The 17,249-nt window shown below is 42.9% G+C and overlaps 1 protein-coding gene across 3 annotated transcripts in view; it reads right to left on the bottom strand.

Moving 5' to 3' along the window:
• Positions 1-8,101: 8,101 nt before the first annotated feature.
• Positions 8,102-17,249, bottom strand: part of sik2a (salt-inducible kinase 2a) — a 90,280-nt gene continuing 81,132 nt past the window's right edge. For 2 of the 3 annotated variants that reach the window (XM_028810263.2, XM_051932268.1), the window contains exons 10-15: positions 16,560-16,791; positions 16,140-16,424; positions 14,809-14,975; positions 14,517-14,630; positions 12,220-12,305; positions 8,102-10,941 (exon numbers count right to left, since the gene is read on the bottom strand). In XM_028810263.2, the coding sequence (XP_028666096.1) occupies positions 10,380-10,941; positions 12,220-12,305; positions 14,517-14,630; positions 14,809-14,975; positions 16,140-16,424; positions 16,560-16,791 (1,446 nt within the window). In that variant the 3' untranslated portion in view covers positions 8,102-10,379. The remainder of the gene's footprint in view (positions 10,942-12,219; positions 12,306-14,516; positions 14,631-14,808; positions 14,976-16,139; positions 16,425-16,559; positions 16,792-17,249) is intronic. The other variant, XM_051932269.1, reaches the window with a different exon arrangement.

Raw genomic sequence — 17,249 nt, 5'->3', positions numbered from 1 at the left:
AATGGATTAAAGTCATTTTTTTCCTCAGAATTCTACACACAACACCCCATAATGACAACGTGAAAAAAGTTTGAGATTTTTGCAAATTTATTAAAAATAAAAAAATTGAGAAAGCACATGTACATAAGTATTCACAGCCTTTGCCATAAAGCTCAAAATTGAGCTCAGGTGCATCCTGTTTCTCCTGATCATCCTTGAGATGTTTCTGCAGCTTAATTGGAGTCCACCTGTGGTAAATTCAGTTGGTTGGACATGATTTGGAAAGGCACACAGCTGTCTATATAAGGTCCCACAGTTGACAGTTCATGTCAGAGCACAAACCAAGCATGAAGTCAAAGGAATTGTCTGTGGACCTCCGAGACTGGATTGTCTCGAGGCACAAATCAGTGGAAGGTTACAGAAAACTTTCTGCTGCTTTGAAGGTCCCAATGAGCACAGTGGCCTCCATCATCCGTAAGTGGAAGAAGTTCAAAATAACCAGGACTCTTCCTAGAGCTGGCCGGCCATCTAAACTGAGCGATCGGGGGAGAAGGGCCTTAGTCAGGGAGGTGACCAAGAACCCGATGGTCACTCTGTCAGAGCTCCAGAGGTCCTCTGTGGAGAGAGGAGAACCTTCCAGAAGGACAACCATCTCTGCAGCAATCCACCAATCAGGCCTGTATGGTAGAGTGGCCAGACGGAAGCCACTCCTTAGTAAAAGGCACATGGCAGTCCGCCTGGAGTTTGCCAAAAGGCACCTGAAGGACTCTCGGACCATGAGAAAGAAAATTCTCTGGTCTGATGAGACAAAGATTGAACTCTTTGGTGTGAATGCCAGGCGTCACGTTTGGAGGAAACCTGGCACCATCCCTACAGTGAAGCATGGTGGTGGCAGCATCATGCTGTGGGGAATTTTTTTGAATTGTAGGGACATGGAGACTAGTCAGGATAAAGGGAAAGATGACTGCAGCAATGTACAGAGACATCCTGGATGAAAACCTGCTCCAGAGCGCTCTTGACCTCAGACTGGGGCGACGGTTCATCTTTCAGCAGGACAATGACCCTAAGCACACAGCCAAGATATCAAAGGAGTGGCTTCAGGACAACTCTGTGAATGTCCTTGAGTGGCCCAGCCAGAGCCCAGACTTGAATCTGATTGAACATCTCTGGAGAGATCTTAAAATGGCTGTGCACCGACGCTTCCCATCCAACCTGATGGAGCTTGAGAGGTGCTGCAAAGAGGAATGGGCGAAACTGGCCAAGGATAGGTGTGCCAAGCTTGTGGCATCATATTCAACAAGACTTGAGGCTGGAATTGCTGCCAGAGGGGCATCGACAAAGTATTGAGCAAAGGCTGTGAATACTTATGTACATGGGATTTCTCAGTTTTTTTATTTTTAATAAATTTGCAAAAACCTCAAGTAAACTTTTTTCATGTTGTCATTATGGGGTGTTGTGTGTAGAATTCTGAGGAAAAAAATGAATTTAATAACAAAATAACAAAATGTGGAAAAAGTGATGTGCTGTGAATACTTTCCGGATGTACTGTAATTCTTCACTGGGAAGAAACACTATTTGATCTCTTTTTGCTGTTCCGTTATTTCACCAAGTTTGTTTGCGCTAATGCCATCTTTCCTTTCATTTGTTTGAGACTTTGCAGTTTTCCTACTTCCATTGCCTGCAGTCTGCTCTGCATGTGTATCGCGCCAACATTTTTAAATTATTTACGACGTTCTACTTTGTCTTTTTCCGGTTAAATCTCTTGGCACGAAGTCTCGTCTCGCGGGACGGGCTGATTATTACTTTCCTTATTTTCAGAATTTGCACATTGATTATTTTTGTTCTTTTTTGCATTCTTTTCTATCCAACGCTTTTGGGTGTCTTTTCGACGCGCTGCTCTTTCTTCACTTACTCGTTGACATGTTATCTAGAACGTATACAATTTTTAAGAGCTGAGAGCACATGAAGTGTGTCTGCCAAAAGCATTCCAATAACTGAGAGGTTAGATGACCGTGGTCTTGTTTGAAAATGGTTGTGAGCAGAGCGTGACTTGACCGTCTCGCAGGACGTGAAAGTGTCTCTCTGTCTCTCTTTAAAAGATCTCGTCTCATCGCAAGATTTTTTTGTTATAATAGAGAGACTTTTTCTGTTGATCAGTGCCAAAGCCAAAGTAAATCCACTGTGTTTCAATGTTGCCGAATGATAAAATGTGAAAACCTCCAAGGAGGTGAATACTTTTTATTGGTTTCCAATTTTGTTGCAAATTTTAAGTTTGTGCCTTGGAAAAAAATCAAAGCTGGGCTTAAAGGACAAACGGACAAAAGTTATGATTTAGAGATTGTGTTTAAAAAAAAAAAAAAAAAAATAGTTCTTCATGGCTGTCCCATTCTGTTCACCAATTCCCAACATGATATACAACTCTTGCACTGTTGAGTCTGTTGTCCTTCATTTCAGTTGTCACAACACTCTGACTTGTTGTCCCCCCCGACATTGTTCTCCTCAACTGCTTTAGTGATTTTATTGTTTTTATTTTAATTTTTGTTTTGTGCCCTCCCTCACCATAACCTATCGTCTATGTTGAAGGAGCGAAAGCTTTACATTTGTCAAAAATGTTGAACTCTGGTTATCTATGGATCTCCCCTGGTCCCCAAAAGCATGGCTATCTCGATCATGGGTGTGTATGTGTCTGTGTGTCACAGTTTTCTGAGGACGGTGTAGAGCTAAAACGGCTGGATGAAAAAATACCAGATTCGAAATGTAAGCCTGTTATGAGATGGCGATGTGCTGATTAGTTTTTTGAGTCAAATCGTGGAAATGAAAGAGGCACTCTAGCGCAGGGTTCTCAAACTCCGGTCCTGGAGGACCACCGTGGCTGCAGGTTTTCATCCTAACCCTTTTCTTAATGAGTGACTTGTTTTTGCTGCTAATGAACTTCATTTGAACTAATTTTAATTGATTTGCTCTTGAAGACTCCGACCCCTTTATTTGTTTCTTTTTCCTTAATTAGCAGCCAAACAATAATGAGATACAAAATCAGCCAAAACAACTGGTGTCCATCACACAATATCTGAAAATAAAGAAAGGTGAAGGTCTCAGGAATGTTGATCTGCTCAGGTCCCCAAAACATTTGAACAGTGTGCTCTTAGAAAAGAGAAAATCAACGTTTTCAGAAATCTCTGCTAACGCACCACGAGAGCAGCAACAAGCCATGGAATTAAAGAGCGGGTTTAATTAACAACGAGAATCGGCGCCTCAGTAAGCAGCTGGTTGGAGTGAAATTGGTTGGCATTTGAGGCCCTGACTTAGTTGGTCTTCTGTTGACTCCCTCACTTCACATTTCATTTCTGTTTGGGTGCCATGCAGCAATTCAGAAGAGCGATGGAGAAATTCAGGTGAACAAATCCTAAGAAAGCAATTCAATTACAATGAATTCACAAGAAGTTAATTAGCAAGACAAACAGGGCACTCATTAAAAAAAGGGTTAGAATGAAAACCTGCAGCCATGGTGGTCCTCCAGAACTGGAATTGGTGACCCCTGCTGTAGAGGAACCTTCAAATACTGTAATTCTACGATCAATTATGAATTCTTCTCGTCAATTGCTATCGTAATGACCTATTTTATGTCAAGAAAGATCAGCAACAGAGCAGTAACTAATGAAGTGTTATAGAATAGCTCAGGTAACTTGGACGCTCACGTCCAATTTTTTTCTTATGGTTCATCTGCACCTCGCTGTTAAATTAATGTAATCCAAATCTAGGAAGTGATTTTTCAATCCGAGAATATGATGTAGTTGAGTGACCTTCCTTAAAGGAGCTGTCGTGTTCTTCAGGAACAGACTTGCTTTGCCACCTTTGTCTTGTTAATGCTCTCTTTGGATCATTCAGTGCTCAAGCCTGCCCGCCGAGGTGTCTCACTGCCACCAGTAGCCTTGCTAGCCACTGGGGTGTTTCTCACCATCACAGTTCTCTTGCACACCAGGACAGCTCACCTGAAGTGGAGGTGAATGAATCTCCCATCCTTTGTTCTTTTTAGCCTCCTGAGTGAAAAGTCTAAACCTCCTCATTTTGCGCAACATTTGAGATACATTTGGTTACATTTGTTTCTCCGATTGGAGCACAGACAGATGCAGTGACTTGTTTGTGGTTATATGGTGTCAGTAATGGGATCTGAACCCACAAACTCCAAAATCCTGAAGGATACGTTTCATATTTTTCAAGTTGAACTTTTTTCGGCACAATCATGGAACAGTCGGGTCCATAAGTATTTGGACATATTTAAGTATTTTCATAATGTTGGCTCTGTACGCCACCACAATGAATTTAAAATGAAGAAATCCCAATATGATTGAAGTGTAGACTTTTAGCTTTAATGTAAGAGGTTTACCAAAAATATCATATGAACCATTTAGGAGTGACGGCCATTTTTCTGTATGTACCAACCATTTCCAGGGGCTCTAAAGTATTTGGACAATTGACTGACAACATGTTCCATAGCCAGGCATGCGCAGATCCCTCTTTAATTCATTAACTATTAAGCAAGTAAAAGGTCTGAAATTGATTCCAAGTGGGGAATTTGCATTTAGAAACTGTCACTCTGAAATCTCAATATGAGGTCCAAAGAGTTGGCCATGCAAGTAAACACAGGCCATCATTACACAGAGAAAACAAAACAAACCCATGTGAGAGACAGTAGCAACAGCTGGAGCGGTCAAATCAACCATTTGGTACATTCTTAAAAAGAAGGAACACACTGGTGAACTCAGCAACATCAGAAGGTCTGGAAAACCTCAGAAGACAACTGTGCAGGATGATAGCAAAATTCAGTTCTTGGTGAAGAAGAACTAAACCCTTCACGACATTTAGCTAAACCAAGAACACTCTCGGGGAGGTAGACCTACCATTGCCAAAGTCTACAATCGAGAGAAGACTTCATGAAAGTAAAGACAGAGGGTTTACTACAAGGTGCAGAACACTGATAAACCTCAAGCACAGGCAGGACAGATTCGACTTGGCCAGAAAACATTTTTAAAAAGCCTGTCCAGTTCTGGAATAATTTTCTTCGGACAAATAAAATGTACCAGAATGTTGGAGAAGAGAAGAAATGGCTCGTGATCTGATCCACACCACATCATCCGTGACAGATGATGGAGGCAGTTTTATGGCATAGTCATGCATGGCTGTGAATGGTGACTCGAGGCTAGATGTAAATCTCAGATTAGGGGGCTTTCCACCTTGGAGGCCTGAAAATAAACAAATGAACATGAGGTGCCTGAAAAGTATCATTTACTTCAGTTAGCGAAATGAGTGAAATGCTGGCAACGTACCATTTTAAAAATTGGGTTTTTGGTACCAGTACACTGCACGACACTACAGTACTGACCCTACTCAGCTTTTATAAAAGCAAAATAAAAGGAAAAAACAGGTCAGCTAACTAAACAATGAGATCAATTATGGGTGACAATGACTGACTGAGAAACTGGTTGGAACAAAAACCCACAGCCACAGCGTCCACTGCAGACTGAACTTGAGAACCACTGGCCTAACCCTCAAGTCAGAGAAGGGGTCATAAAGGTGCCATGCCTGGCTATCATCTGGAAAAGGGGTCTGTGTGGTCCTAATAAGCAAGTCCTTGAAGGCCTACCAGGGTCTCAGAGGTAGCCACAGGGTGTTGTGATCTTAGGACTTTACAAAGCTGATGGTATCAAAATGTAATTCTGGGACAGTGTTGGACGGGCTGTCATGTTTATTCAGCTCAGACCAACACATGACAGTCCAGAGACTGAAAAACATTGACATGGGAGACAAATCTTGGAAATGCATTGTTGTAGTTGGATAATTAACCGGAAAAGCCAGCTCTTCTTGCAGAATGGGAGCAAAACCAGTTAAGGTTGCCCAGAGGGGTGCAGGTTTTGTTAAGTTTCGGTTTACTTTGAATTCTCACCCTTGTTTATCCACAATTAAAGGACATTTTGGCTTCCTTGGTGTTCAGGGATGTTTGTAGTGCCACCTCACTTATCCACGGTGGTAACATCAGTGTTCTTCATAGCGGTGCAACAGAAGGTCTCGATTATGTACACATCTCCGTGATGTTTGGGCAGATTCACCTTTTAAGGTTTTTGCTCTAGACCAGGGGTAGGTAATGTCAGTCCTGGAGAGCCGCAGTGGCTGCAGGTTTTTGTTCCAGCCCAGTTTCTTAATGAGAAGTGCTAATGAAGCCCTTATTGCTTAAGTGACATCTTGATCCTTCATTTTAGTGGTCTTGCTTGTCAGGTTTCCCCTCCCTTACTTGCTTGTTTCAATCTTAAACAGCTTCATTCAGTGTGTTAATGGCTCCTTATTAGCAATAAGATGTAAATGACAAAGCAGCCAACAGTTCTCCATCTAACTTGTTTCCATTTACATCTGTGTGTTCGTCATTGAACACTTCATAGAAAATGTGACAGACTGAAAATGATCAGTTTTAGGCTTCAAATCATTTGGATGATAACCTTGAAAAGGAAAAAATCTACAAAATAAGAACCTAACGTTGCAGACTAACAAACCATAAAATTAAATAAGGTCTGAGATTGGCAAGGATTGGTTTCTAATGAAGCAATTGGGTTGGAATGAAAACCTGCTGCCACTGCGGCTCTCCAGGACCGACTTTGCCCACCTCTGCTCTGGACAATGAGGTGGTTACTTAAACCAAAGGCACATTCACTTGTGTGGGTTCTTCTGTAGATATCTGGTTTATTGTGCAGAGAAACAGAATGCGGTTCCATTTGGCCATTGCAGAAGATCCCTTCATCCTGCATCCAGCTTTATCCTGAAGCTTTTTCTAGCAAGCATTGGGCAGCAACAATCGCTGGACAGAGCTCTGGTCCATGGCAGACTACACACACACACACACTCACGCAAGCCCACTGGGGCTAATTTAACATTACCAATCCACCTAACCTGAATGTCTTTGGACATTGGGATGAAACCTACACTGACGCAGAGAGAACAGACCAAGATCTGGGATGTGAAGCATGGTCTCCTTACTATGATGGAGCAGTGTTAGCACTGTGCTGCCCTCAGTAGATGATGACCACCTTAAATGAACATGGGCCATTTTCACCCAAGTGCTGGCTATAAGCTTAGGTTTCTCTGGGTAGATGGGACTTTTCTAGAAGCAGCTCATGTAAGTCGCACTGCTTTGGGGATTCCCTGTAGATGCAGCTAGCTGATGATGGAGTGATGTTCCTCATACTTGCACATAATGGTCAATATGGTGATTATTGGAACATTTAGGAGTTGAGAAATCTGTTGGTAATCAGTGCCACGGTTACGTTGCGAAGGTCTTGGGAGAGCTCTTTGCCACTGCCTGTCCTGAGATGTTTTCCATGTGACAGCTTGGTAACAAATGATCTGTAACACACATTGAGAGGTGGATAATTCTTTACTCAAAAAGAGTGGACGTATTAATCTGCCAACCTGCAGTAAGCCGGCCGATTCTCATTAGCATGGGTAGAACAACTCCTTTGTGGAATCGGCTGGTTTAGAGCTTTTTCTTACAGTGGTCAATACTTTTATCCCAGCGTTCTCCTTTATTGCACACTAGCTATGTAACCTATCAAAAATGGGTACAGGAATAAATTAAAACATATTTGCTATCTCTTGCCTTATGTGTACCTTCAGTTCTGGTCCGATGCCTTTCTTTGGCATCCTCATGTGGCTTCCCATCTTGATTGCTCCTGTAAAGCCCACTCCTCAGGGTCTTGCTCACTTCCTATTTGCTATTTTGCTACCACCAATGATGGATGGGCCACCATTACCCACTGTGAAAACATTATTGATACTCTTGGGATTATGTCCTCTCTGTGTTTCTCATCTGCCTTTCCTCGGTATCCTCATATGTGTCAACCTTCCTCGCTGGGCGCTTATCTCAATTGTGTTTGAAACTGACCAATCAGATCGTTCGGAGTGGCCAGACTTATACACACAGACTTCAGCATTGTAGTTTTTTAATGGACTGGGATTGTATGATTGCTGTGTTGTTTTATTGAGTCAATACCGATGTCTGCTCTCAATTTCCTCCACTGTAGACAGAAGAAAAGCCTGAGAGACAATGAATTGTCATATATAAATAATCAGACAAAAATGCAACCAAGTGACCTTTTTATTTCTCCACAGCACTGTAGCTTATGTTTTGGTGAACAATAATGAAATTGAATGCTGGACTAAGTTCCAAAACATTTATGTGAAATGATACAAACAGCAATGACACATTCACTGTTATTGTTTATAAATATTGCTCTAATACTTGTATACGCCGTAGAGTGATTGACCAAAAGCAATTGTTCAGAAATACCTAAGAATCCACACAGTGGAAGGCAAAAAAAAAAAGAAAATCTGAAGGGACTTTGGTTTGTACCTTGGTAGTAATGGGATTTTTAGCTAATTTGTAGAAAAAAATGATTCTTAAATAATATAAACAAAAAGGCACAGCAACTATTACACTCAACACATCGTTTTGAAAGCAGTTTTTTTTTCCTCAACTTCTAAAACCCTAATTTATACAAAGCATAATATTGAAATATTGTGTTCATTTTGTCAGAAAGCAAACCCTGAAAGGTGCTGTATGCTCAGGCCTGTCCTCGCCGCCAAACCGAAGCTCTGCATCCCCTCCGAAGAGATGAGCCCAGCTGTCCTGCCCGCCAGTGATGGAATTTCTTTAGTGTTTTAAGTGCTTTGGCGAGGGTCCGCTGACTTAGGTTTAGGATGGATCAAAACACACCACCACTGTGCTTGTAGAGAACAGCTTGTTTTGCTCCTGGGCCCCCCCAAAAAAACAAGGTGCTTTGATTTTTGTTTTCATTTTTAACTACCCCCCCCCCCCCCCCCCCCCCAATTGCTTTCAGATATTTTTTTCCCTCAAATTTAGGACTAAACGTGTTCCTTAAGAAAAAAAAAAAAAAGATAGAAATCCTTCTTGTCATCATCAGTTTGTCCACAACAATTCAAGTGAGGCCCACGTCCTGTCGCTTGCGCCCTCTCGAGGGCCGGTGGAAGTGAGCTGCAATGTGGCCGAGTGTTCATAAGGAACCCAGCTGCTGGTTAAGGCTTCCTTTTTGGGTTCTCGTGAGAGTATTGCTTATTTATTGCCACACGACAGCATCAGACCTCTGGAGCAGCTCATGTCTTGTCCCAAGGCTGCACAGCGCGGCCATGTCGGAAGTTTAAATGATACTTTTTTTTTTTTTTCCTATTTAGAAAATAAACCAAAATAAACTGTCTGTTGTGCTCTTTGCTTGAGGTGTTGTACCATTTCAGTTGGCCAGGATCCCACAACACAAATGAAAACTTGCAGCCCCAGTTGCTGGCAGGGCAAAGGTCAGTTCAATACCATTCGGCCACGTCTGGTGTGCGTGCAGGCGCGAGAAGCTGCGTCTCCAGCTGGTGAAAAGTATTGCTGCCTGGAGGAGCCACCGGCCTTTGCACCCAGGAGCCCAATGCTGTTTTGAATTGCTGGGCTTTGCCAAACCGCTGCACACCAGCCAATATTCTTAATGCCTTCATTCCACTCCCACAAGGCGTTTACCCTCTTGCAATTTCAAAGGCTGCACCTTAGGGAGTGGGCCCTAAACATAAATAAAATATTGAGATGGCCACTACAGCCTATGTATACAAATGAACTAGGACACTGGAGAGATCAGCCTCAGTGAGCCCTTCCTTCACAACACCTAGGCAGAGAACAGATGCCAGCACAGGGTGTCGGCCCCTCCAAGTGCCAAGTAAGAGAAATGCAGCCTGTACCATTGACAAGAGTACACAGAATGCTACAGTGTATAGTGGGCCCTATTAACAGACAGGCAGCTCTTCTCCTTTAGTGGCCCAAGTCAGTCCAGCTGCCCTGGTCCGTTTTACCCAGGCTAATGTGCTGGCCACCAACATAGCTACACGTGTGCTACAGCATGCCACCTGCCTTCAGTCAAGGGGCACTCTATGATACCTGAATGAAGAGGTGGTGGCATTTTCAGTGGAGGGGCCACTGTTGGCCAGTTGATCAGAGGGATGCTCTTCTATCCTGCCAATTAACAGCCTGCTGCTGGCAGTGCTCATCCCTGATGCCAGTTTACTCACAAAACATCTGAGGAGCTTGCTTGCTCTGGAATGACTGCGGAAAGGTTGAACTAAGGTGCAAAGTTTTCAGTTTACAAACTTAACTGTTGCTCACTAGCTGATCCTGTGCCATGCTTTTGTATACATGCACTGCTGTGGCACCTCCTTTTCCTGGGGTAAGCTTCACTGAGGTATGGAAATAAAGAATCAAAGCACAAAGTCTTCACTTCTCCTTCATTGGTTCTCTTCTCTGGACACCAGTTGGCTCCATGAAGGTAATACTGTGTTTTTGTTCAGTGCCGTTAGCAGCATGCCACTCAATTGACAAGCACAAAGCCATGCTGAGGGTCCACGGTTTCCATCATTTCACAGTCGAACAGAGTGCCCTGCAACTCTGGGATTGCTAAATTCTCATAGCGGGGAGGTAACTTTTCTACTCCAGCTAAGCTTTGCTGCTGGCTGGACTCTGGCAGAGAGTACAAATAAGGCTCCTGGTAGATGGGCTCAGGAGAAGGGAGCAAGGTAGGTTCATGAGGGTGGAAGTTGTAACTCATTTCTTGGGGGTGGGGGTGCTGGGTCCCTCCAAGTGGACTCTGCAGCTGCACCTCATGGTACTGATTGTGGAAGGGGTCATACTGAATTTGGTCCATTGAAGGCTCCAGTAACGGGCTCAGGTGCTGCCCCCGACTGAACTGTCCCAGATTTGGGGCTGGACTAGCCTGCACCGTAGACTGTACCACCGTCTGATGTGAAGACTGGTCCTGAAGTCCGTATGTCATGTCGGGAGCGGGTCCAGGGTAGGAGCCCTCAGCAATCTGCATTTGATTGAAGTACGACTGCAGCTGAGACTGCTGAAGGTAGAGCCGCTTCTGGTGTAGCCTGCACATATGAAAACAAAGAGAGAAATACGTCTGAAAGTCCCAAAGTGAGGCCTAGTGTGGCCCTGCTCTTGGTTAGGATGGTACACGTGCTCTGGATGCAGAAATCAACAGCCTACAGTCCACCCAAAAATACAACCAAACAACCATTTACACAGCAGAACATAAAGGGCTTGGTAGGAGAGGAACGGCGTTACTAAAGTCCATGTCACATTACATGACTTTTCCAGCAACTTTAAATCACAGACTTCATTTACATAATGTTAGCAGGTTGAGGGGCAGTTGTGGCACTCCAGTGACTGCTGTGATGTAGTCGGACATAGTCAGCAAATCAGTCCAACCAGCCTGAGACTCACCCTGATAGAATCAAACAGGTCTGATTTAGTATCCAGTCACAGGGGTGGGCTTGTGTGACAGAGAGCTGACAACCAATGCGCACTTAACTGAAGTACAATGCACATATAATATAGCTAACAGGAATCAGGAACCCGAGTCTTATAGAGCCGACAAACAGAAGAGGAGAGGCTAGTGTTGCATGTTTTATGTAAAATGACAGAATGAGGCAGAGATTACAGATGAATTTGTCGTACCTGTAAAGTCTTTGCAAAAGTACCAGCTCTGTTAGACAGCACGTTACTGGCTGTCAGGGAAAGGGGAGAGTTTGCGATACTTTGGAAATGTGAAACTATGCTACTGTGCTGGAAGGTTACTAGGCAATCATTTAATTTGACACATCCTACCTAATCATTGTATAATAGGACATACTCGGGCAACTAGATCAGCAACTTCAGTCGTCAGATTTGACATTCCCTACAATTAGAAGTCATGTAATGTGATATTAGCTTAAGATGGAAAGCAAAAGCTTGGATGTAAAAGAACAGATCTGAGGGAGGCAGCCTGTTGGAGATTCAGGAAGCTCAGCTACTAAACTCCTGACAGACGAAACAGAGCAGGGAAGAAATCACAATATGGCAACATTTATTTACTTCACTCTCTCTGCTCTACGTGAAAAGTAGGAATAAGCTCTGGATGGGATGTTAGTCGTCCATATAGCGCACACACACTCGTTCACTCACATCAGGCCAGTTTACAGTTACCAGTCAACCTAAAATGACTTTCTCCTCCATACCAAGAAGAAAGTGTAAAGAGAAGGTCCACACAGAATGCCAGTTTGCCATTATAAAATGAAGTCTTCCCAGGGAGGGGTGTTGTGGCGGTGGTTATACTGAGGACAAAAGCAAACCTTTTAGCGTTTTGATGAGACTTGTCTGCTGCGTACCTGTGTTCTTGTAACTGCTGTTCCAGACTCCGTGGAATCTCCTTACAGTACACCTGACAGCTGTTCTGAGTTAAAAGGCCAGTCTTCTGGGGGGGAAAAAAGTAGAAAAGCAAAATGACTCAACTCTCCTTTTTAAGTCAAGAGCTTTGAAAAAGATAAATAAAAAGAAGCTTAAACTTATGTGGTTTCTATGCCCCGTTTGAACCAACAACCACATGAACATTTTTTCATGATAATGACAGAAACGGTACATTGATTGCCCTACAACCTCAACACAGTTAATACCAGTGTTATACATTCTGTAAAAATACTACAGAAACACTATGTCCACAGATATGAAAAGCTGTTTCCTAATACGTATATAATATAGAAAGGATGGTGCAGTGCTTAGTGCTGCTGCCGCCACCTTAACAAGTCCATATGACAGGATGTGAACTGGCTGCGTGCCCATTAGCAGCCACAACTCCCCGTTTTATGTGCCTTTTCTTTGGTTCTCCAGTTTCCCTGTGCACTGTGGCTAACTAGCAAATCTAAGCTGACCCACACTGGATATTTGGATCATTAAAAAGCAGGGACCCAAACCAGGGCTGGTTACCCATAGCATGCAGTGTTGCTGGGGTAGCTTCCAGCTTCCTCTGATGATAAATAAGAACAAAAGGGTACATCAATGTCAGAATTAGTCTATCGTAAAGTATAAATGCCTTCATGTAGGAAAGGCACTAACCTTGATTTATTCAAATAGCATATAGACAATTTAGATCTTTGTATAGTTTAACACCAGGTTCTATGTACTGTACATAAACAAGCACCTAATCTACTGATCACCATTTGAAAGGCTGTGTTAAAGATTTCCAGACTAACTCCCCTAATGATGTGTGTTCTCCAATATAAAAGCAGTTCACTTTGATGACAACACAATACTTTAGTGAGTCAGGCCATTTCTTCCAATTAGTTTTTTTTCTAGTCATTTCCTAGCATCTTTCTTTTTTTTTTTTCCTATTCCTGACTCTTGCTCATCCCCACTATGCCTGTGCCGTTTAGCTCAACCTCTCTATACCTGTACATATTGTTCTTCAGAAACCACAGACACTTGTGGCTTTAATCTTTCTTGTGTTTCAAAAGTTGTCTACATCCACTACCGGCAAGATCTCTCAGCAAATTCTAGCAGCCCAGCCTTGACTGAAAGCACATCTCTTCTCCATGTGTGTGCTACTGGTTGCCTTTTTCTACTTCACCAATATAGTTGGTTAATGCGTCCCCTGTACAATTTACTGTGAGTCATCTAACCCAAATATCATAATGGAACTAATCCAAATCATATTATGTGATATCCATCCATCCATCCATTATCCAATCCGCTGAATCCGAACACAGGGTCACGGGGGTCTGCTGGAGCCAATCCCAGCCAACACAGGGCACAAGACAGGAACCAATCCCGGGCAGGGTGCCAACCCACCACAGGACACACACAAACACACCAAGCACACACTAAGGCCAATTTAGAATCGCCAATCCACCTAACCTGCATGTCTTTGGACTGTGGGAGGAAACCGGAGCGCCCGGAGGAAACCCACGCAGACATGGGGAGAACATTCAAACTCCACGCAGGGAGGACCCGGGAAGCGAACCCAGGTCCCCAGGTCTCCCAACTGCGAGGCAGCAGCGCTACCCACTGTGCCACCGTGCCGCCTTATGTGATATCATCTACTGTTAAATTCCACTCCATACTTCTAAAATGTTTATTTTTATACTGTACTGAGGATTTTTTCTGTTCTGTGTATTGTACTGTATTGTATTGTATTGACCCCCTTGTTTTTGACACCCACTGCACGCCCAACCTACCTGGAAAAGGGTCTCTCTTTGAACTGCCTTTCCCAAGGGTTCTTCCATTTTTTCCCTACAAGGTTTTTTTTGGGAGTTTTTCCTTGTCTTCTTAGAGAGTCAAGGCCTGTTAAAGCCCATTGCGGCACTTCTTGTGTGATTTTGGGCTATACAAAAAATAAATTGCATTGTATTGTAACTATGCAGTGTCCTAGAATTTGAAAGATGTCAATATCTGACACCTTTCCGATGCGGAACGTGTTCAGTAATGTGGCATTTACTATATTTTGCTCTTTTCAGTAAGTAGTTCAGTGAATTGATGCTATGAAAAATTACAAAACAGTCCACTTTTACCACCCTCAGCTTTCGGTAACAGCTACACCTGCCATGGTCACAATACACTAATATGCCTTTTCTTTCCTTTAAGTAAATCACATCCTATAATGACCAACTGCCCAAACATGATCATAGGTTACCTGTAGTCTGTGAGTTTTGAACTGGCTCTCCAAACTTTGCCGTCGGGACTGTAGCTGAGGAGGGTCTCCATTATGGAAAAGTGCTATGTTGTCATGTTGCTGGGAAACCTCTCCCTGGTGGGATGAAAAAAGAAAAAACAACATTGAATCCAGAACAAAAAAGTACATTTGTGATGGAGTGCTCACAGAAGAGATCCTTAAAGGCTTACACTCTAAGGCAAGAGATTCTGCATGGGCAGAGAAGATGACAGCTCTGCTTTAGAGGTTCTGCAGATACAAGTGCCAAGCTCACCTGCTGCACATGGCTGAGAAGGTCCTGCAGGTGTGGAGCTGTGCTGGACAACAAAGCAGACTGCTCACATGGACCCATCTGTTCATACAACATCTGCACTTTATTCAGCTCTAAGATCCCATTGGTCCTTGCCAGATTCTGAAGGTGTTGTCTGAAGGCCACAATACCTGTATTGGAAATATAATGATCTTATTACAGACATGCACAGTACAGTACCAACAACCAACGTGCTATATATAATGAAATAAATCCAGTTGTTTCCCCTTTAGTGTTTAATATAAATATGATACAAAGACAGGTGTGGAAAATTGAATGACTGATGAAAGATCTTAATTAGGGATGTACTGATCGAATAGCCAGTGACAGAAGTCAGCCTTCCACTCTGGCCAGAATCTTTCCACATGGGGGAGGGTGGGGGGTTTGGGTATGAGAAAAAGCAAGCAAGCCTCCTGAGCACAGTCTTAACGTGAAGTCAGGAAATGGGCTTTGAAAATAGAATTACACATAGACGCAATCATAGTCACTGACCAAGGAAATCTACATGGACCTCAACATACATTTTATAGTTGCTACCAAACTCTGTTGTTTAATGTGTTTAGATTTTTAGTGCCATAAAGCATCTGAAGATGTTAAATATCAATTGCACAATACCATGTACAGTATATGCAAGTGACTGGAAACAGCTGTAACAACCTGACCAGTACACGTCTGGTTTTCTTGTGTGTTATCTCTGGTTGTAAAGGCAAATGGACACGGGGCATGACACACAACAGCGCCCTGAGGAAGGGAGATCATAAACTCAAGAAGGTATATTCTTCATTATAAAAGCAGAAATCACTTTCAGTTGGTCTCAGGAAAGCAAAGAAAGCAAGAATCCATATTCTATATGTATCAGTCTGCAAGTCAAGTCACACAGTCTTTGAACCAACTACAATCTTTGTTCAATGTAAAACCCCAAATGTCAATTAAGCAGATTGTGCCCAAATTCACGGTCACGTAAACTATGTTGTATAGTGTTAAACACAAAAAAAAAAAAATTAGAGATGCTGAACTTTTCTCTTCCAAAAGCCTCCTACTTCAGTTACATGGATGTCATCCTGTACAGAAGCATCGCCTGAAAGGCTGTCTCTGACATCACTGTAAACACCCCACCCATGATAATCACAAAATGACCTCTTTTGCCTCATTAGAAAGTATGCATCAGACTCTCTTTTTCAGCAGTATGGAATGCAAGCTCAGTGATCAACTCGCATATCAGGTTATGTCTACTCAGCTATTCAGGTCCACTGTGTCACAGAGCCCTTGTTTCCAACTGAGGAAGGATCACTTACCTTGCGTCAGAGATGTATCAGAGGCTCTGCGGCCCTCCCGAAAACTGACTGGAGATCTGTTGTGCACATCTCGTTTCTGTGATGCCAGTGCTTGCATGGTAGGATTGGTTGGCCTCATCCCAATGAAAGGTGGGGTCATTCGGGTGACAGATGTGTTAGCTAGTACCACTTCATTCAGTGAAGGGGTGTCTTCTAGTAGACTTAGGTTACTGTGAAGTACACACATGTCATATTCTGAGTCCATGCTACCTAAAGATGTGTTGTTGTCCAGGGGGAAGATCTTGGCTATAGAATGAAAAACAGTCACATATAACACCAAGTTAAAAGTAAGGCTTTTATGACAAGAATTGCAGCAGCACCCCAACTTGCTGAACACACAACATTTAGATGCTATTTCTGGTTTATCAGTGCTTTACTAACCTTGGCCAGGAATTATGCCAATCTCATTGGTGACCTCAGACAGAGTGTGCCGGCGTTGGCCAAAGCGACTGGTTTGGAAGGCAGCATAGACCTGTGAGGGGTCTTCATTAGAGTCTGGGTCCTCCGTCTCAATGCCCTCATCAATTGAGGTCTGCATCATGTTACTTGGGGAAGATGGACCAGCTTTCCTCACAATAACTGGAGGCAAAGGATCTAGCAGACAGCCATTGACCTGTAGGTATGGGAATATGGCAAAAATTAACTGGTGCATGCAATAAATGTTCAGAGAAGTGACAGATAGTGTGCAGACCATCAGAAGTATGATGACACTGGTGGAAATTGTGAATTCTGTTCAAAGCATTGCTCATCACAGTGTCTGTCCAGCTAAGTAATGAATAAATGATTGGTATCTGGTATCTGAGTGAGCAGATCATGCAAGATCATCTTGTACTGGACAGATACAAAGCTGTCTGAAGGAGTCCAGAATAAAGGCAGACACCACTGTTAAGGATCTTTTCCAGCCATTATTCCTTAACAAGAGGTTTCATTACTACTTGTGAATTAGACAAAATTAAGCTATCAAAAATGTTTTATTTTTCAGGTTAGTGGAGTTCTATAACTTTTCGCTGGAAAATCATGTTAGAAAATAGATATATAAAATGTAACACTAAAGGATGAAGTGTTTGAGAA

The sequence above is a fragment of the Erpetoichthys calabaricus genome, chromosome 9 (genome assembly GCF_900747795.2).
Source record: "Erpetoichthys calabaricus chromosome 9, fErpCal1.3, whole genome shotgun sequence".
Classification (NCBI taxonomy): Eukaryota; Metazoa; Chordata; class Cladistia; order Polypteriformes; family Polypteridae; genus Erpetoichthys; species Erpetoichthys calabaricus.
The sequence above is the reverse complement of the archived record's forward strand: the minus strand, read 5'-3'. Positions and strand labels throughout refer to the sequence as shown.